The sequence below is a fragment of the Ranitomeya imitator genome, chromosome 1 (genome assembly GCF_032444005.1).
Source record: "Ranitomeya imitator isolate aRanImi1 chromosome 1, aRanImi1.pri, whole genome shotgun sequence".
NCBI lineage: Eukaryota > Metazoa > Chordata > Amphibia > Anura > Dendrobatidae > Ranitomeya > Ranitomeya imitator.
This window is the reverse complement of record NC_091282.1, coordinates 780,470,352-780,492,383: the sequence shown is the minus strand read 5'-3', so window position 1 is coordinate 780,492,383 and position 22,032 is coordinate 780,470,352. Positions and strand designations below refer to the sequence as shown.

Below are 22,032 nucleotides of genomic sequence, written 5' to 3'. Positions count from 1 at the left end.
TCTGTCGAGATAATACTCAGTTTCTTCCTGAAAATGATTGCAATCACAAATTCTTTGGTATTATTATCTTCATTTAATTTGTCTTAAATGAAAAAAACACAAAAAGAATTGTCCTAAAGCCAAACTGGATATAATTCCACACCAAACATAAAAAAGGGGGTGGACAAAAGTATCGGCACCGTTCAAAAAATCATGTGATTCTTCCCTAATTTGTGTAATTAACAGCACCTGTAACTTACCTGTGGCAATAACTAAATCACACTTGCAGCCAATTGACATGGATTAACGTTGACTCAACCTCTGTCCTGTGTCCTTGTGTGTACCACATTGAGCATGGAGAGAAGAAAGAAGACCAAAGAACTGTCTGAGGACTTGAGAAACCAAATTGTGAGGAAGCTTGAGCAATCTCAAGGCTACAAGTCCATCTCCAAAGACCTGAATGTTCCTGTGTCTACCGTGCGCAGTGTCATCAAGAAGTTTAAAGCCCATGGCACTGTGGCTAACCTCCCTAGATGTGGATGGAAAAGAAAAATTGACAAGAGATTTCAACGCAAGATTGTGCGGATGATGGATAAAGAACCTAGACTAACATCTAAACAAGTTCAAGCTGCCATGCAGTCCGAGGGTACAACAGTGTCAACCCGTACTATCCGTTGGCGTCTGAATGAAAAGGGACTGTATGGTAGGAAACCCAGGAAGACCCCACTTCTTACCCCGAGACATAAAAAAGCCTGGCTGGAGTTTGCCCAAACTAACCTGAAAAGCCTAAAAACTTTTTGGAAGAATGTTCTCTGGTCAGATGAGACAAAAGTAGAGCTAGGAGAAAAAATGAGGCATTCAAAGAAAAGAACGCGGTCCCTACAGTCAAACATGGTGGAGGTTCCCTGATGTTTTTTAGGGTTGCTTTGCTGCCTCTGGCACTGGACTGCTTGACCGTGTGCATGGCATTATGTAGTCTGAAGACTACCAACAAATTTTGCAGCATAATGTAGGGCCCAGTGTGAGAAAGCTGGGTCTCCCTCAGAGGTCATGGGTCTTCCAGCAGGACAATGACCCAAAACACTTCAAAAAGCACTAGAAAATGGTTTGAGGGAAAGCACTGGAGACTTCTAAGGTGGCCAGCAATGAGTCCAGACCTGAATCCCATAAAACATTTGTGGAGAGATCTAAAAATGGCAGTTTGGAGAAGGCACCCTTCAAATATCAGGGACCTGGAGCAGTTTGCCAAAGAAGAATGGTCTAAAATTCCAGCAGAGCATTATAAGAAACTCATTGATGGTTACCGGAAGTGGTTGGTCGCAATTATTTTAGCTAAAGGTTGTGCAACCAAGTATTAGGCTGAGGGTGCCAATACTTTTGTCTGGCCTATTTTTGGAGTTTTGTGTGAAATGATGAATGTTTTGCTTTTTGCTTCATTCTCTTTTGTGTTTTTTCATTTAAGACAAATTAAATGAAGATAATACCAAAGAATTTGTGATTGCAATCATTTTTAGGAAGAAACTGAGTATTATCTGATAGAATTGTAGGGGTGTTAATACTTTTGGCCATGACTGTATGCTTTGTGGGTACAGGGCTTAAAAAAAATCTACATTTTGAAAGTGGTTTGAAGTTGCATATTAGGACAGTTTATTAACCCCTTTCTGACCTCGGACGGGATAATACGTCCGAGGTCAGATCCCCTGCTTTGATGTGGGCTCCGGCGGTGAGCCCACATCAAAGTCGCGATATGTCAGCTGTTTTCAACAGCTGAGATGTGCGTGCAGTAGCGACGAGTGGATTCGCGATCCACCCGCCACTATTAACTAGTTAAATGCTGTTGTCAAACACTGACAGCGGCATTTAACTACCGCTTCCAGCCGCGCGAACGGAAATGTGCTCATCACTGACCCCGTCACATGATCGGGGGTCAGCGATGCGTCGGCATCGTAACCAGAGGTCTCCTTAAGACCTCTATGGTTACTGATGCTGGTTTGCTGTGAGCGCCACCCTGTGGTCGGCGCTCATAGGAAATCTGTAATTCAGCTACATAGGAGCGATCTGATGATCGCTGCTATGTAGCAGAGCCGATCAGGCTATGCCAACTTCTAGCTTCTATTAAAGAATGGCAAAAGTAAAAAAAAAAGTTTAAAAAAAAAAATGAAATATGAAAAAAAATATAAAAGTTTAAATCACCCCCCTTTCACCCCATTCAAAATAAAACAATAAAAATAAAATCAAATATACACATATTTGGTATCGCCGCGTTCAGAATCGCCCGATCTATCAATAAAAAACAAGGATTAACCTGATCGCTAAACGGCGTAGTGATAAAAAAAAATTAAAACGCCAAAATTACGTTTTTTTTGGTCACTGCGACATTGCATTAGAATTCAATAGCGGCCGATCAAAAGAACGTATCTGCACCAAAATGATATCACTAAAAACAACAGCTCGGCATGCAAAAAATAAGCCCTCACCCAACCCCAGATCACGAAAAATGGAGACGCTACGTGTATCGGAAAATGGCGCAATTTTTTGTTTATTTTTTTAAGCAAAGTTTGGAATTTTTTTCCACCACTTAGATAAAAAAAATAACGTAGACATGTTTGGTGTCTATGAACTCGTACTGACCTGGAGAATCATAATGGCAAGTCAGTTTTAGCATTTAGTGAACCTAGCAAAAAAGCCAAACAAAAAACACGCATGGGATTGCACTTTTTTTTTGCAATTTCACCGCATTTGGAATTTTTTCCCCCGTTTTCTAGTACACGACATGGTAAAACCATTGATGTTGTTCAAAAGTAGAACTTGTTCCGCAAAAAATAAGCCCTCACATGGCCATATTGACGGAAAAATTAAAAAAGTTATGGCTCTGGGAAGGAGGGGAGCAAAAAATGAACACGGAATAACAGAAAATCCCAAGGTCATGAAGGGGTTAAAGGGAACCTGTCACCCCCAAAATCGAAGGTGAGAGAAGCATTCTGTAATGCTGTAGATAAGCCCCCGATGTATCCTGAAAGATGAGAAAAAGAGGTTAGATTATACTCACCTGGGGGGAGGGGGGGGCGGTCCGATCCGATGGGTGTCACGGTCCGGGGCCTCCCATCTTCATAGGATGACGTCCTCTTCTTGTCTTCACGCTCCGGCGCAGACGTACTTTGTCCTGTTGAGGGCAGAGCAAAGTACTGCACTGCGCAGGTGCTGGGCCTCTCTGACCTTTCCCGGTTCCTGCGCACTGCAGTAAGGGCAGACAAAGTACACCTGCGCCGGAGCCACAGCGTGAAGACAAGAAGAGGACGTCATCGTAAGAAGATGGGAGGCCCCGGACCGCGACGCCCATCGGATCAGACTGCAGCGGGACCGCCCCTGGGTGAGTATAATCTAACCTCTTTGTCTTATCTTTCAGGATACATTGGGGGCTTACCTACAACATTTCAGAATGCTGTAGATAAGCCCCTGATGCTGGTGGGCTTAGCTCATCTTCGATTTTGGGGGTGACAGGTTCCCTTTAAACATAATACGTTTCTCAAAAGTACAATTCCTTTTATAAAATGGGAAGTACAATGTACAGTTTTTCATACAGTAATTACTTAGCTGTGACGACTTTATCGTTTTTTTTTGTTTGCTTTTTCATTAGGACATCTTGCTGATTAACCTAATCATTGAGCATATGATTTGCGACACTGATCCTGAGCTGGGAGGAGCTGTGCAGCTGACTGGACTGCTGAGGACTTTAGTAGATCCTGATAACATGCTGGCAACGACGAGTGTAAGGAGTTATCCTGTTTGTTAATCGGTTGTCTGACTTTGCACTGGTGCAGCTTTTGTCCGTTACTAGTTTGTGTTAAATGTGTGTTATTACACCTGTTGTTTTGCATTTGTGATGTTCTGCTTTAACCTTGAATAGTTGTGTTTTCCATTACTCTGTGTCTTGTACATTTGTGCCCTCACTCTGCATTTTATCTAAGTCACAACATGTGTGCAGAGACCTGTGTGGTCATTGTTGGATTCATTCAAATTGAGAAAAAAATTTGTTTTATTTGTTTTCATAGAAAACGGAGAAGACCGAGTTCTTAGGCTTCTTCTACAAGCATTGCATGCACGTCCTCACTGCTCCATTACTGGCTAACACTACAGAGGAGAAACCCAGTAAAGGTCAGCAAGCCCAAAGGGGTATCGCCATATATTTATCTCTTCATGTAGAGCAAATGTGTCATCACTTGGCTATGAGACACAAACTGGTGCTCTGAGGCAACTACTGAGTAATGTTAAAAGAAAAACGCAAACCTCTTTGGTTCTGTCGCCTTTGGGGATATTTTACATTTTATTGTGTCCATGTGTACAACAATCCCCCATAAACAAATAGTATAATGATATAACAGACTCTGCCGTAGTTGAGAATTTTCTACATCCACTGTCTACAATTGAATGAGGTGCATATACCAAACTTTGTTACTTTTCCAAGTAATACTTTTTCTCCGTCGCCTCATTAGGAGACACAAGACTATGGGTGTATGCTGCTGCCACTAGGAGGCTGACACTAAGTTAATACAAAAAAGGTTAGCTGCTCCTTTGCAGTATACACCCTTGTGCTGTCTCCAAGAGAGCCAGTTTTTGCTTAGTGTCCGTAGGAGGCACACTGGTCTGATCTTTAGACCTAAAGTCTTTTATTTTATTTTTCATCTTTTTTATCTTTTTCATTTTTGATTTTTATTTTTACTACAGACAAATGGGGTGACGGATCGTTTCAAGATCTCCTCGAACCATCAACAGGCGAGCACGGAGAGTGACGCCTCTCAGTATCCTCCCCTGAGATGTCGGATGCCACGCCTGAGCTGAATTTTTAGGGGCGACTGGTTCCTTAAAGGGCACCGATCTCCCCGCACCTTACGGACGAGCACATGGAGTTTTGCCTCCATGTATCCTCCTCCGCAGCCAGGCCTAATGCCGGACATTAGCCCTGTCCCATCCTAGGTGTTTAACCTCTAGGATGTACAGAGGGCCACCTCGTGGTGTCCGAGCAGCCGCCACTGCACCACCACTGTTAAAAGCAGATGGTACAAGGAGGCGGATGGTCGCTCTCCACCTCCCTCTTAAAGGGATGGTGGATCGAGGATGAACCCTATATCCCTGCACCATCCAAAACCAGCAGCGACAGCAGGAGGACACGTACCTGCCGCATATCGCTGGCTTTCCTGCCGCCCGGCAGCTTCTCCAGGTAAGTGCCTGGGCTGGAGGGCTCTGGGCAGGCGGTCTGAGACGGCGCTAGATATAGGGGGGCTTCTCCTGGCAGCTCAGTGCTCCCTGGTCCTTCCGCTATCGGCGCAAGCCTGCGCCGATAAGTTTAGACCCCAGCTTCGGTTCTCTGCTAGGCTGCATTCTGTAACTCCACCCCCGCTATGACGCGTCCCGGCGATTCCTCCCACTTGGCGCTTCTCATCCAAGACGAGAAGCGCCTCACCTAATCTCGGCGGCCATCTCCTTTTCTCCCACGGACCCTCCGGACACACACCGGCAGTGGTCTATGAGGCAATTTTGTTAGGAACAACTCACCCCGGCGTCAGCACTTTCTGGGTAGGTTCAGCAGCTACAGTGCCACGCAGAAGGACCTGGGGACACGGGATCTGGGTAAGGGAGCGCTGCCCTAGACCACCCTCCAACTCCCTGCTGTAATCTTTTTCACTGCAGGAATTCCCTAAGTTTTTAAAGTGAGTACAATGTCCCTGCCTAAAACCTCTAAAAAGGCTAACAAGGTTATTGCAATGTCCTTCACTTCATGTACCTCCTGCCAGTTGGCGTTTCCTAAGGCTCAGACTTTTCCCCTCTGCAATGACTGTGACCTAGTGATGAGCGAATATACTCATTACTCGAGATTTCCCCAGCACGCTCGGGAGTCCTCCGAGTATTTGTAAGTGCTCGGAGATTGTTTTCCTTGCAGCAGTTGAATGATTTACATCTGTTAGCCAGCTTGATTACATGTGAGGATTCCCTAGCAACCAGGCAACCCTCACATGTACTTATGCTGGCTAGTAGCTGTAAATCATTCAGCTGCGGAGATGAAAACTAAATCTCCGAGCACTTACAAACACTCGGAGGACACCCGAGCGTGCTCGGGAAATCTCGGGTAACGAGTATATTCGCTCATCACTACCGTGACCCCAAATGCCCTCAGGAGCCCTCCACCGCCACCGAGCCTAATGTACCTAGTCACCCTGAGTGGGATTCTCCACTGTCACAATCGATGGCTTCTCCAGGGATCGGAGTATGCGCAGGTCTGACATAAATGGATCCTCTCCCATACGTGAGCAGTCGGTCAGCAGGGGCCAAGAGCACTGTAGAAATCTACAGGCGTCTAGGAAAAGGATCCGCAGCACGTCCCCAGAGCATTCACGTGCATTCTCATCTGCGAGTTCTGCTTCTTGCTCTCCCTCTCCAGGGGTCATAAGCGAATCCGAGTACGAATAGGTCGGCTCCTTGGACCTGGATTCGCCAGACTTCCAGAAGACGGTGGTGTCACGGATCCCTCTCTCCGCGCTGCCGCTAATTCGTCACGTATCCGTTCTCAGCACGCGACTTGGGGTTGTGCCTGCAAGGGTAAATCTATCTCCCCTCTCTGTCCAGCATTCAACCTCTGTCCTATGCTGCAATGGGAGCATAAATCACACACCGATCCATGCCACACACCCGCTCATACATGCTGCCACCGCTCACCGAAACACGGGCGATGAGTCCCAGAAATACTACTAATACTGTCTTCCACTTATAAGGCTCACACACCTTAGGCTATGGATTCTTTAGAACATACAAGGTTCAACTGTTAAAGTTTATGCTGTAATACAAAAAGTACAGTGCTTACAGTAAAGAAAAATATACAAAAATATGGTAATAAAAAGACATACAGATATGCAAAACAGTATAAAATAAACAGGAGAAAACTTACAGAAATAGCTAACTTGTAGTCTGCTTCTCCTCCCTGAGGGTAGGATGAATATAGACTGGATCAAATCAGCTTCCCAGGCTGCCCTCACATGTGAACAATTTTGAATGTATACAAGCCAAATTTATAGAGTCACCCTGGAGGTCAGATTTCTAGACCAGCCCCTCAAGTTGATATTCTAATTGCTTGTTTTTGATTGGACTACGGCTGCGCCCCCAATGAATATATTATTTTCTCTGAGATTCTTTGTGTAAAGCTTCCCACAGATAGTGTCAGGCTGTCATTGACATCTCTCTTGAAACAGCTAAGAGGTGTCAAATGTTCCCTTTCTTTTTGGTTCCCAGCACGACCCCCTGGTGAGATTGGAGACAGAAGTCTGCTGTCTCAGGAAAATACATATTAACACCTGGGTGAGACCTGCAGCCTACAGGACATATGTTCAATTATTACTAGTCACACAATAAACCTATACATAGTATTTTTATTCATATTTCACTACAGGTGGATTCGCTGATTGAGGCAGTCAGTCTCTCATTAAACGTTGAAGAAAAAGCTGACTCCATTCCGGATCAAGCCATGTCTTTTAAGATGACTAAACGCCCCATAAGACTTTTGCAGTTCACCCTGAGTTTACGGCCATACTCAATTGTCACAAGGAGCGACCGGACAAACGCTTCACAGGACAAAAGTCTCTTGAAGCAAAATATCCTTTATCGGCTGTGCCGAGGAAGGACTCGGCTGAATCCCCTGTTGTAGACCCACCAGTGTCTCGCCTGGCATCCAAGACCCTTTTATCCATACCGGATGGGCCATCCATTAAAAATCCCACAGACTGTCAGAACACCTGGCTTGCTCTGTCTTTGAGGCCTCAGGCTCGGCCCTCTGTCCTTCATTCACTGCAGCACGGGTTGCTAAGGCGATAGTCGTCTGGGCAGATACCCTGGCCAAATCAATTCAGAGCTGCAGTCTCCCATCTGAAGCAGTACCTCTTGCCAGTCAATTTTCTCGGGCTGGAAATTACCTGGTACACGCATCTTTTGATGCGGATGGCTCTTCTGTGCTATCGGCAGCAAACACAGTCACGATCAGAAGAGCATTATGGCCAGAGTGTGGAAAGCAGACTCTGCATCCAAAAAGTCCTTAATATCTCTGCCTTACCAGAGTGGTTGCTTAATTGGTGAGAAGCTGGATCAGCTTATTTCTGATGCCACGGGAGAAAAGAGTAAGTTTCTTCCCCAGCAGAGGCTTAGGCGTCCTTTTCAGAGACAACAACAGTTCCGTTTCCAATCCTTTCGCTCCAACCCGGGCTGGTCCACCGCCACTACCTCCCCCGGTCAGGACACTCCCCACACAGGGACAAAGGTTCTCGAGTCTCCTACAGTCCTACTCGACAATGGAAATCTCGTCCTAAACTGTCGAGATCTAATGGACCTAGGTCTCAGAGATTTTCCGCCTGCTGACTCTTGGCGTTGTCCGGTCGATACTGGCAAGGTGGGCGGCCGCCTACTTCTGTTCAGTCAGGCCTGGCTGTCTGTCGTCCACAACGAATGGGTCAGAGACCTGGTGTCATCTGGATACAAGATCGATTTTTCTACATGTCCCTCAATGTCAGAGGCAAGGGCAAAGGCCTTTTCAAGAGCGTCATTGTCCCCGTTCAGGAAAACGAAGTGTTTCAGGGTTTCTACTCAAACCTTTTCGTGGTCCAAAAAAAGGACGGAAAGGTGAGGCCCATTCTAGACTTCAAACTTCTAAGCAAGTTTGTCAAGGCTCGTCATTTTCGCATAGGATCTCTGTGTTCAGTCTTCGCTTCTATGGAAGAAGGAGCGTTTTTGGCATCCATCGACTTCTGAGACGCTTACCTGCATATCTCGATCTTTCCTCCCCACCAGAGATTCCTGGACTTCGCCATTCACGACAAGCATTTCCAATTCACAGCCTTCCTTTCGGCCTCACCACGGCCCCCAGAGTATTCACAAAGGTCATGGCAGCCATCATGTCCATCTTACACTCTTGAGGCGTGGTTATTCTGCCCTACCTGGACGACCTCTTGGTCAAATGCCCATCCTTCCACGATTGCGAGGTCTCTGTTCGCATTACTTGCGTTACCCTTTCTCGCCTGGGCTGGCTGATAAACTTAAGCAAGTCATCCCCGGTCCCAGCCCAGCAGATATCCTTTTTAAGGATGACCCTGGACACTTCTCGAGGGGTTAGTAATTTTTCCTAGAGACAAGGTCTTAGCCCTTCAGCAAGGAGCCCGTGTCCTTTGTCAATTGTCCCCTCATTCCATCCGGTTTGCCATGAGGGTACTGGGAAAAATAATGGCAGCAATGCAAGTGGTCCCTTTTGCGCAGCTGCATCTTCGTCCCCTACAGCACGCGCTTCTGGAGACCTGGGACAGGAACCCATTCTCCCTCAAAAGCCGGTGCCGTTTACCCCTTTGGGTCAGACGGGCTCTCAGATGGTGGACATTGAACTCTTCTCTCAATTAGCGGAAGTCCTTGCTCCCAGTTCATTGGCTAGTGGTGACTACCGACGCCAGTCTTTTCGGCTGGGGGGCAGTCTTTCGTCATCACACCGCCCAGTGCCGCTGGTCCATCTGAGAATTGAAACTCCCAATCAATGTACTGGAGATTCGCGCAATATGGCTGGCCCTACATCCTTTCCATTATCTCCTAGCGGGCCACCCCATCCGAATTCAATAGGACAATGACACGGCTGTGGCATACATAAAGCTTCAAGGAGGTACCCGCAGCCGCTCGGCTATGTCCAAGGTCTCTCACATTCTCCGATGGGCAGAAAACAACCACTCGGTAATCTCAGCAGTCCACATTCCAGGTGTCAAAAACTAGACGGCAGACTTCCTCAGTCGCCAGGATCTCGCCTCGGGAGAATGGGAACTTCATCCAGAAGTGTTCCAACACTTGCAAAGATCGAGGTCTTCCCCCTCTTGTCTTCTTTCTTGCCCAAGGTCATCTCGTCCTTCCATCTGAACGAAGACATTGTTCTTCCTTCACTTTTTCCGGCTCCCGTTCACAGAATGGCAAGAGCTCTCCACACTCTGGATCTGGTCAGAGCCCTGAAAAGGTATGTTTCGAGGATGGCATCTTTCAGAAGGACAGACGCTTTGTTCGTGATCCCGAGGGTCATAAGAAGGGCTTCGCCTCTTCAGAGGCCACGATAGCCAGGTGGATTCGTTCCTCCATTCAGGAGGCCTACCGTGTTAGAGGCCAGCCCATTCCAGCAGGGATCAGGGCACAATCCACTCTAGCGGTGGGAGTTTCTTGGGCCATTCAACATCAGGCGTCGGCGGAACAGGTCTGTAAGGCTGCGACTTGGTCCAGTTTACATACGTTCTCAAAGCATTATAATATTCACTCTTAGGCATCCGCGGATGTGGGTCTGCACACATCTAGGCAGCTGTTACATGACGTCTACTCTGTTATGTTGTTTTCTCTATCGCCTCATTGGGGGACACAGGAACCATGGGTGTATGCTGCTGCCACTAGGAGGCTGACACTATGCAAATAAAAAAGTTAGCTCCTCCTCTGCAGTGTACACCCCACCGACTGGAAGTAGGATATTCAGTTTAGCTTAGTGTCAGTAGGAGGTGGACACGGGTCTTTCATTAGACCCTTATCTACCTCAATGTGCGTCGTTTCTTTTCAGGTACCACGGAGGGATACAGGGTGGTCAGTCACACCTGTAATCCCACAAAGAGACTATGAGTACGGCGTGTACTGCCACCCCGTATCCTCATATGTCTGGTCGGCAGGACCCCAGCCCCTAACACTGAAGCGTGTTGAGGTGATTCAGACCCGGGCCTGCCTCCGTCTCCCACCCACTCGCCCACCAGAGCCTGTCGGTTCGAGGAGACACGGACGTCCCACTATGCTGGATTATCGGACGTCCGATCTTGGATGGGGAGGTACAGAGATAAGAAGATCACAGAAGAAAGAAGATCGGGAAAGAAGAAAAAAAAAAAAAAAGAAATTCCTTTATTTTAATAGTGGGCCCCTTAATTCAGGTTACCTTTGCAGCAGTTTTAGGGCTCTCCTCAACACTTCCCCCGTGCTCCGGTGGTCATGGGATGTAATCTAGGTCCCGGCCTCTTCCAGGCCTAGCTGCAGAGTGGGGCATCGGGGGTCTTTTCCCCTTTAATTTTGCGGGTATTTGGGGCTGCAGGCATTGTTTTGCAGCGTTTTTCAATCCTCTGCGCCGCTCCCCCATCCTCCGGCGGTCACCAGCTCTAATTTAGGTCCCGGCTTCACTCGGGCCTAGCTGCAGGGCTGGCTCCGCCCCTCTTCTTCCTGCTTTTCGGGTGGGCTTTTTTCCCACCTAGCTCTGTCAGCTCCTTCCTGCCGGGACTTAGCTCCGCCCCTGGCACTTGGCTCCGCCCCATGGTCCCGCGATTTAGCTCCGCCCCTTTTTCCTGTCTCAGAGCAGACTTTTCAGCATGTGTCCCTGCAGTGTGCGCTTTTTCACTCCTGGACCTGGTCACCCTCTTGTGACTGCCATTTTTCCTATTGATCCAGATTGTACTTGTTTCCTGTGGAGCCTTCTCTTCCTGGCACAGCAGCCCTACAGTCTGGAGCTGAATACAGGATGACTGCACCTACTGTGAGTAGCTGCTCTGCAGCCCGACACTCTCCTCGGCTCTCCTATTCCCTAATGTTCTGGCATCAGTTAATGGGTCTGCTCATCATGAACCCACCGGCCAGGAGTTCCTCCCCGGGTGACACAGAGGCCCCTATCCCTGGGTGGGCTTTCCTTCTGTCTCGGTCTGTGGCGGACCTCACCAGGATGTCACGTCCCTGGTGTCCGTGCTTGACAGATTGTCCCTCCCAGCCCCCCGCAGTTGCCAGTGGGTCACAGGATTCTCCATCCGGCCTTTTCAACACAGGTCACAAGAGATCCAGACAGGAGCGAAATTCTGTCCTTTTCCCGATCCATCTCGCCCTCCGGTCTGGCACGGTGAGATCCCTCTTCCAGATCCTCCTCTCCCGAGTCAGACGGGCGTCCTCGGTCATGTTTTCAGAGGAAGATTCAGACTTTGTTTCACTACAGGCCTCTAGCATGAGTGATAGGGTGCAAAGCCTTATTATTGCAGTCAACCAGACCTTAGGCATCATGGATACATCTACGGAACCCGCAGAAAAGGCGGTTTCGTTTAGACGGTCAAAACCAACTTCCAAGGTCTTTGCTCTACACACTGAATTTGTTGTGGTACTTGCCAGGGGAAAGGTGAACCATACCAGATGCTTTCAGACAGGGAAGCGTCTCGGCATCCTATATCCCTTCTCCCCTGAGCTCATCGCTAACTGGACTGATTTCTCGGCAGCGGACTCGTCGGTCCCCAGACTGTCCGCCAACATGGTCCTTCGACTTTTCTAATGCAGCATCCCTCATGGATTCCAAGGATACAAGTATAGAATCGCTGGAAAAATCAGCCTTTTGAAGTGGCTGCTTCTGCTTTGTGCCTCGGCCATTGCCTCTACCTGGGTCTCAAGGACCACAGCTAGATGGACCAAACAGCCTTGTAAGGGTACCACGGCTGGACCTCTTCCGGGGGAGCTGGCCGACCTGACGTACCAGATTTCCTATGCAGGGAAATATTTGGTAGCTGTCTCCCTAGATGCGTGTCTTGTGCAGCTCAGGTATCCAGCAATAGGGTGACCATCTGGCGGAATATTTGGCTCAAGACATGGCAGGTGGACTTGTTTTCAAAGAAGTCCCTTACCAGCCTCCCTTTCCAGGGGGCCCGTCTTTGACTACATGCTGGAACAAATTATTAAGGACGCAACGGGAGGCACGAGCGTCGCTGGCCTCCCCTGATATGGCAGTTCAGCTCCCTTTTTGTCCTTTCGCTGGTTCGTGGCGTCAGAATATTCCTCTGGCTAGCACAGACCGCGGTCTCGCCTGGCTAGAAAAAAGGCTTCCTTCAAGCCTACCCCTTCCTGGCGTTCCCTCAATTCCCATGGTAGGTCCACCAGGCCCAGACCTGGCAGATCTTCCTTGGCATAACTCATGCTAAGGGCCCAGTGTTCCTCCCAGTTTGGGCGGGCGTCTGTTTTGTTTTTTTCTTTTTTGCAGGGATGTTTGGCTTGCCTCAGTCGAGGTCAGGGAGGTGGTATCCTCTGGATACAAGATGGGGTTCGCTTCGCGGCCCCGGAATCGCTTCTTCGAATCCCACCCTCTACAAGATCCTAATCTGATCCCAGGTTTCTTTGTGTCCATTGCCTTTCTTCTTTGTTCGGAGGTTATCGTTTCCATCTCAGTAGGAACGCTTCACAGGTTTCTATTCAAACCTGCTTGTAGTGCCGAAGAACAACGGCGCAGTTCGACCCATCTGGTTCCTAAGTTAGTGAACAAAAGGTTCTGCCTGCGGCATTTCAGGATGGAGTCCCTCTGTTCAGTATTGGCTTGCATGCAACCACAGGAATTCCTGTTCTCCATAGATATCCAAGAAGCCTATCTCGATGTTCTGATTTTCCCAGCACACCTGTGTCTCCTGCGTTTCGTGGTGCAGAAGAGTCATTTCCAGTTCATCGCCCTGCCACTCGGTCTTGCGACCGCACCCAGTGTCTTCATAAAGATCATGGCTACATTTATGGCCATTTTGAGGATCACGGGCCTAGTGCTCATTCCGTACCTCGAAGACATCAAGGCTCCGCCCCCCTCTCAGGCCCAGGAGAGTGACAATCATCCGACTCCCTGTCCCGTTTCTGGTGGCTGGTCAGCAGAACAAAGTCTTGTCTTGTTCCGAGTCAGTGCCTCGTCTTCTAAGGCATGCTGTTCGACACCTGTCAGTCGAGGGTTTTTTTGTTATTTTTTTCTTCTCAAGGAGAAACGGGCAATTCTCCAGGACGGAGTTTTCTGCAAGGCCCTCGGCTGCCTTCCTTCCGTTCAGCAATGAAGGTCCTGGGACGAATGGTGGCAGCATCGGAAGCTTTCCCTTTTGCGCTGTTCCACTTCAGTAGGCCATCCTTTCTCAGTGGGACAGGTCGGTGCTGTCTCTGGATCGTCCGATTCGGCCTTCCGTCCGATTCTAATGGTCTCTCAGCTGGTGGCTGTCATCCCCTCTCATTCCCCAGGTCCGGTCCTTCCTTCTCGCCCATGGCAGGTGGTGACGACGGTCGCCAGCCTTCCCGGCTGGGGCACGGTTTCCCACAATCCGTCAGTTAAAGGGGCGTTGGTCGGAGCAAGATTCCCCTCTGCCGATCGACATCCTTGAGATAGCGGCCATTCTTCTGTCCCTGAGTCACTGGGAAAAGGTTCTCAGAGGTCTGCCAGTCAGAATCCAGACGTCCAATGCCACGGCTGTGGCATATGTCAAACACCATGGAGGGAATCAGTCTCTTGGAAATGGCGGAGGTATCCAAGATCCTCTTCTGGGCAGAGGCGACGGTTCCGGCACTATCCGCAGTGCATATTCCCGGTGTTGGCAACTAGGCCGCGGTGTTTTTCTCTGCCACGAGGGCCTTTCGGCAGGAGAGTGGTCCCTGCATCGGGAGGTCTTCCTTCAAATTTGCCTTTGATGGGGATCTCCGGACGCGGATCTCTTGGTGTCGCGACTGCTTAGGAAGGTTCCACCGTTTATTTCCAGGTCCGCGACCCTCTTGTAGTGGAGACCGATGCTTTGGCCATTCCTGGGTCGCATTTTGTATTTCCCTATCTGTTTCCTCCCCTTCCCTTCTTCCCAGGCTGTTGAAGATCATTGCGGAGGGGGTGCCGGTCTTTCTGATCGCACCAGATTGGCCCAGAAGGTTCTGGTTCGCTGAGATCGCCAATCTCCTCGCGGACTTCCTCTGGAGGCCCCAGACAGGCCAGATCTTCTGTCCCAAGGACCGATCTGCCACCAGAGTTCTTGGTTGCTCAATTTAACATCTTGGCTGTTGAATCCTTCCATTTGGCCTTTTCTCAAGGCGGGACTTGATGCTGGCCTTGACCTTAGTCCTCTAAAGGGTCAGGTAGCAACGCTTTCCATTCTCTTTCTGAAGTCCCATTTCAGAAGTCCTTGACTTCCTGTTCTCAGGTCAGATATTTAGATCTGAGAGACCTCGGTGGTTGATACCTCTTAATGGCTAACTGAAAAGATGGTAGCAAATTGCAAACCTTCGAGACTTCTCAGGCCTCTTCATCAGGCATAGACTAATTAAATTCCAAATATTTTATCTACTGGCTATCACGGTACAAGGATATATATCCGTCCCGTTCTCAGGTCAGAACTTTTCTTCAAGGAGTGGTGCATGCAGCTCTCTTGTACCGGACTCTCGTGGATCCCAAGGAGCTTAATCTTGTTCTGGAGGCTGTGGGTTCCCCCCCTTGAACCTCCCCATGAGGCCTCACTGTCTGTTCTGTCCTGCAAGGTGTCGTTTCTGGTGGCCATCACCTCCATTAGGCGCGTCTCGGAGTTGGTGGCTCTCTCCTGTCGCCCCATTTCTTGGTTCTTCACCAAGATAAGGTAGTTTACGGCCATCGTCGCCTTTTCTTCCCAGGGTGGTGTCCTCCTTGTTACTTCAATAAGATCGTCCTTCCCACCTTTTTGTTCTGCTCCGACCTATTCTCTGGAGCGTTCGCTGAACAGGCCAGACCTGGTCAGGGCGGTGAGGATCTATTTGTCTAGGACCACCTTCTTTAGGAAGACGGACCGTCTATTTGTCATTCCAGACGGTGCGCCAAGAGGCCTGCCAGCCTCCAAGGTTATGATTGTTCTCTGGATCAGACCTGCTATTCTGGAGGCTTACCAGGTCAGGAACAGAGTGACTCCTCCTGGGATTAAGACTCACTCTGCCCCGGGCAGTGGGCGCCTCCTGGGCGGTACACCATGGGGCATCTGCCCTACAACTTTGCAAGGCAACCTGGTGTTCCATTCACTCATTTGCCAAATGTTATAAGCTCCATACCTACGCTTTGGCAGTTGCCAGCCTAGGCGGAAGGATCTTGCAGGCGGCAGTGGTAAGTTCTCCGACCTGAATGGAGTTTTTTTCTGCTGTTCCCACCCCAGGGACTGCTTTGGGACGTCCCATGGTTCCTGTGTCCCCCAATGAGGCGATAGAGAAAACAGGATTTTTGGTTGCTTACCGTAAAATCTGTTTCTCGGAGCCTTCATTGGGGGACACAGCACCCTCCCAAGTTGAACAGCTCTGTTTTATTGTGTTATATTGTCACAGTTTGACTTTCTATCTTTAACATGTTGCTTCTCCTACTGCTTTTTTCACTAACTGAATATCCTACTTCCAGTCGGTGGGGTGTACACTGCAGAGGAGGAGCTAACTTTTTTATTTGCATAGTGTCAGCCTCCTAGTGGCAGCAGCATACACCCATGGTTCCTGTGTCCCCCAATGAAGGCTCCGAGAAACAGATTTTACGGTAAGCAACCAAAAATCCTGTTATCCCACCCAGGGACTGCTTTGGGACGTCCCATGGTCCTGTGTCCCCCAATGAGGCGATGGAGAAGCAGGAATTTTTGTGAGTACTCACAGTAAAATCCTTATCTCTGAGCCACTGATCGGGGGACACAGCACCCACCCTGTTAGCCTATTTGTTTGGCCTGTTCTTTGGGTTGCCATGTTGTACTATTGTATGTTGTTAATGTTTTCCTACTGCTTTTGCACCGAACTGGCTCTCTTGGAGACAGCACGAGGGTGTATACCGCAGAGGAGGAGCTACCTTTTTTTGTATTCACTTAGTGTCAGCATCAAAACACCCATGGTCCTGTGTCCCCCAATGAGTGGCTCGGAGAAAAGGATTTTTACGGTGAGTACTCACAAAAATCCCTGTTTTTTTTTTTTGTTTTTTTTTTCTCCAGTTAGATGTTTACTTGTGTTTCAAACAGCAAAAAGTGTAATTTATATCAGGTTCAGATTGTCATGTGGTGCTTGGGATAATAGGACAATGTGAATTTTAGTTTTTTTACTTAAACATCTAGCTTTCCTCTGACTCATTTGTTGGTTTACTTTTAGATGATTTCCAGACGGCTCAGTTGTTGGCACTGATCTTGGAGCTGTTGACGTTTTGTGTTGAACATCACACATATCACATAAAGAACTACATTATCAACAAGGACATCCTTCGCAGAGTGCTGGTACTCATGTCCTCAGTGCACTCTTTTCTAGCCTTGTGTGAGTATCTCTTCTGATTTCCTGGGGTGCTGTAACAGCAAAGCTTAAAAACCAGCCTCACTCGCTCTTATATGCAATGTCATATCAAACTTTTACTTGAACATAATGCCTGGCATTGTGCAGCCTCATTTCAATTATTGAGCACTGGTTACTTTATTGTGCCATGGTTAGTTTTTACCTCTTGATTGTGGCAGACTCATTAGTGTTTTTTTTTTTTTGGTTTTTTTTTATGTGAGCCGTCGTTTTATTCAATTTTTACATACATATGTGTGGAGAAATATATGTAAGCTTGTATTTCTGATTTTTTTTGTTCTTACTGTTATCAAGATGTAAGTGGATTTATTTAAGAAAAAAAAAAGTCCCCAAAGATGTCTTTAGGGGTATTTCACCAAATCTTTTTCACAATATTTGGTGCATTTTATTTTTTTGCTCAAGATTGCGTAGAACTAGGACAGCGACTTGATGACCTCCAATTGCCAAATTCATGATGAGGGGCAATATTCACTATGCCACCAATCTTACTGAGTAAGATTTGTGGCGAGTCGCACATAGCGACTCGCGTCACTGTACACCTGGCCTGACTCATTAAGATGCACAAGCCTCTTAATGAGTCAGGAATGGCCGCTCCAAAATGCCCTCTCATCAAGACAAGCGAGAGAAATGCCAGTCTTCAGGAATTGCCCCCTATATCTTTTAATTATTCAGACTCCTATTTGCTTCTTGCATCATATTGAATTACAGATATCCGTGTGCCTTTCTTCCCATTTATGTCCCATAAATTTTTCTCCTAAATAATTATGCAGTCGGGTATTCCGAACTGTCATCGTTTTCATTATACCTGTTTTGTGACGCAACAGCGACCTCAGTAGCGATCTCGCTATGTGTGACACGTAGCAGCGACCAGGCCCCTGCTGTGAGATCGCTGGTCGTGTCGGAATGGCCTGGACCTTTTTTTGATCGTTGAGGTCCCGCTGGGTAGCACACATCGCTGTGTTTGACACCTTAGGCTACGTTCAGACTAGCGTTGTGCGCCGCTGCGTCGGCGACGCGACGCACAACGCACCGAAAAACGCGGCAAAACGCACGCAAAAACGCTGCGTTTTGCGACGCGTGCGTCGTTTTTTGCCGAAAATCGGACGCAAGAAAAATGCAACTTGTTGCGTTTACTTGGTCCGACGCTTGCGGCAAAAAAGACGCATTTGTCGCAAAACGCAACAAGCAAAAATGCATGCGTCCCCCATGTTAAACATAGGGGCGCATGACGCGTGCGTCGCCGCTGCGTCGCCCGACGCAGCGCCGACACACACTAGCACAACGCTAGTGTGAACGTACCCTTACCAACGACCTCATGACAGGACGTCCCTCATTGAGGTCTGTTAATCGTCATGAAATAGCTGCCATGTGACATCGTTGTACAGGTCGCTACAGGTCGCCGCATCGCTGCTGCGGTCGTTGGGGAGATCTCACAGTTTGACATCTCACCAGCGACCACATAGCGACGCAGCAATGATCCCTGACAGGTCGTATCGTTGTCGGGATCGCTTTAGCGTCGCTAAGTGTGACGGGGCCTTTAACCCCTTAACCCCCAAGGGTGGTTTGCATGTTAACGACCGGGCCAGTTTTTACAATTCTGACCACTGTCCCTTTGAGGTCAGAACTCTGGAACGCTTGCATGGATCCCGGTGATTCTAACTTTGTTTTCTCGTGACATATTGCACTTCATGTTAGTGGTAAAATTTCGTCGATATTACTTGCGTTTATTTGTGGAAAAAAAAAACGGAAATTTGGAGAAAATTTTGAAGATTTTGCAATTTTCCAACTTTGAATTTTCATGCCCTTAAATCACAGAGATATCTCACACAAAATACTTAATAAGTAACATTTCCCACGTCTGCTTTACATCAGCATAATTCTGGACCCCCATTTTTTTTTTTTTGTTAGTAAGTTGTAAGGGTTAAAAGTTGACCAGCGATTTCTCATTTTTACTACACTTTTTTTTTTTTTTTTTTAGGGACCACATAACATTTGAAGTCACTTTGAGGGGTTTATATGATAGAAAATACCCAAGTGTGACACCATTCTAAAAACTGCACCCCTCAAGGTGCTGAAAAATTTTTTTTTTCAAGAAGTTTATACACCCTTCAGGTGCTGCACAGGAATTTTTGGAATGTTTAAAATAAATGAACATTTAACTTTTTTCCACAAAAAAATTACTTCAGATCCAATTTGTTTTATTTTACCCAGGATAACAGGAGAAATTGGACCCCCAAATGTTGTTGTGCAATTTGTCCTGATTATGCGGATACCCCATATGTGGGGGTAAACCACTGTTTGGGTGCATGGCAGAGCTTGGAAGGGAAGGAACGCCGTTTGACTTTTCAATGCAGAATTGGCTGGAATTGAGAGGGGACGCCATGTCGCATTTGGAGAGCCCCTGATGTGCCTAAACAGTGGAAACCCCCCCACAAGTGACATCATTTTGGAAAGTAGACTTCCTAAGGAACTTATCTAGATGTGTGGTGAGCACTTTGAACCCCCAAGTGCTTCACAGAGTTTATAATGTAGAGCCGTAAAAATAAAAAATCATATTTTTTTCACAAAAATGATCTTACTCTGTCGCCTCATTGGGGGACACAGGACCATGGGTGTTATGCTGCTGTCCACTAGGAGGCGACACTATGCATAATCTGAAAAAGATTTACCGTGGCTCCTCCTCTGCAGTATACACCCCTGGATGGCGTCAGCCTTCTCCAGTTTTTGCTTAGTGTCACATAGGAGGCACACCTAAGATTTTTTACTCCGTTTTTTTCCCCCGACGGATTACAGATGAAGAAAAGTGGGTCTCCTGTGAGACTCCCGGCATGGCTCCTTCCTCGGCCCCCTATTACGGTGTGCCCGGTTGAAGTCGAGATGGCTTTTTCCCCATGTCACTCCTTCCCCAGTCCCTCGGGTGCTGGTTCGAAGTAGAGACCCCCTCCTTCCCCAATTCCTTTTGGTTTCTGGGTCGAGGTGAGGATAAAGCCCCCTGAAGGTGACAGCAGCACCCTCCCTAATCCCCCTCTGGGGGCATTAGGTTGAGACGCCTCAGGTAGGGCACTTTGCAGCTCCCAGCAATGGGCCAGCGCACTGCGCCTGCATCCAGGGACCCCAGCCCAGCCGAGGGCTCCTGTCGGGGCCAGGGGGAGTGCAGGCAGGCATGGCACAACAGAGACACAGGGCTCCCTGCGCCCCTGTATCTGCAGCAGCACCAGCTCTATACTGCCTCAGGGGGAGCCCTCACAGGGCCCCCCCTTCCACTTACAGCCCCACCGCCGGGGGGGGGGTCTGGTTCAGATCCGACCCCCTTCCCGGACTTCCGCCCCGGCCTGGAGCCTTTCTGGGCATCAAGCATCTAATTTAGGCCGCAGCTTCGGCCTAGCTGAAGCCGCCACCCCCTCTCTACCCCTGGGCCCGCCCCCTTGATGACAAATATGACACTCTATAGTGTCATAGAGGGGGCGGATCGAGACAGAAATGGTGCGTTTTTACACAGCTTTGCCGCCTTTTTCCTCAGCTCTCCGCCCCCTTCATCCCCCTGCCTCTTCTCCTCGGCGGCCATTTCTACTGCAGCAAGGATTAACCCTGCATCTTCCGGTCAGCAGGACCAGACCAGCCAGTCTCTGGGGGGCACAGGACTGTGGTTCTTCAGCGCTGGACCTAGGGGCAAACTGGTGGGGTAAGATCACAGCTGGGTTGTTTTACTCGACTGTGAATCTATATTCCCTATAAGGCTCCCCTGTAGGTTCCTCTTCATAGCCAGCCCTTCAGCACTCTGTGCACTATGCCGGGCTCATGGTCCAAGAGAACCAGGCAGGACTGCTATTATGCATTCTGCACAGCCTGCGGGCCCGCTCTCCCCAGTGGCAGCACATACCGCACTGCCAGGACTGCACTCAGACTACTGTGTCAGAGCCCCAAGAAGCCCCTGCCAATGCTTCGGTGTCTAATGCCACGCCGGATTGGGTCACTCAGATGTCGCAATCTATGACGCAGTCTATAGATGACCTAACCTCCACATTGCTACAGGCTCGGCAGAGTCATGCCTCAGCTATGACCGTTACCCTGCAAAGGGAGAGCTTGACTCAGGGACAGCACGACCCTGACACATCCACGTCTAGGTCAGGATGCAAGCGGACCCATAGGTCAAGTCCATCTGCGTCATTCCATGACACACGTTCATCCCCTTCTAGGGAGAGACACTGTAGTTCCAGGTCATCTAGACAATCCCCGACCAGAGAAGGCCTCCGCCCCAGCTCACCAGCAGGGGACGCCTCAGTGAAATACAGGATTCGGAAGGCATCTGTGACTCCAACAATGAAACGGAGGGGTCCCTGATCCCAATCCCCCCTAGCAGTACAGCGCTAGTTGAGGACATCCATCGGGTACTGGACATTTCTGATCCGCCACCAGAGGCCCCAGAACACAAGATTTCCTTTGAGGGACCTCTGAAGCCGCCTAAGGTTTCTCTAACCACCCACAGTTTAAGGCGATCCTTAAAAAGCAGCTCTCACAGCCTGAGAAAAAATTCGCTAATCGCAAATATCTGGAGGCGGGGTACCCCTTCCCGCAGAAGGATACCAAGGAATGGACAGACCCACCCGAAGTGGATCTCCCAGTCTCTAGACTAGCAGCACAGACCCTCCTTTCACTGCCAGATATCTCAACCCTCAGGGACGCAGCAGACCGGCAGGTAGAACGCATGGCTCGTTCAATTTTCAAGGCCGCAGGGGCATCTCTGGCTCCCGCGTTCGCTTCAGTTTGGGCTGCCAAGGCCATTCTGGCCTGGGCCAAAAATTTACAAGCAGGCCTCCAAGCATCCGCTCCTGAACTGTCGGACCAAACAGTTCAAATAGCAGTCGTAGCAGATTACATGCTTCATGCATCTCTGGATTCAGCAAGGGGCATAGCGGGGATAGCATCAAACGCCATCATAATTCGGCGTATCCTCTGGCTTCA

At 48.7% G+C, this 22,032-nt stretch overlaps 1 protein-coding gene across 2 annotated transcripts in view; it reads left to right on the top strand.

Annotated features, from left to right (window-relative positions):
* The window catches only part of PPP4R3A (protein phosphatase 4 regulatory subunit 3A), a 109,550-nt gene that overhangs the window by 18,536 nt on the left and 68,982 nt on the right, over positions 1–22,032 (top strand). For both annotated transcript variants that reach the window (XR_011315022.1, XM_069736845.1), the window contains exons 8-10: positions 3,617–3,748; positions 4,032–4,134; positions 16,879–17,037. Coding sequence is in view for 1 of the 2 variants with exons in the window: in XM_069736845.1 (XP_069592946.1) it covers positions 3,617–3,748; positions 4,032–4,134; positions 16,879–17,037 (394 nt within the window). In the remaining variant the exon portion in view is untranslated. The remainder of the gene's footprint in view (positions 1–3,616; positions 3,749–4,031; positions 4,135–16,878; positions 17,038–22,032) is intronic.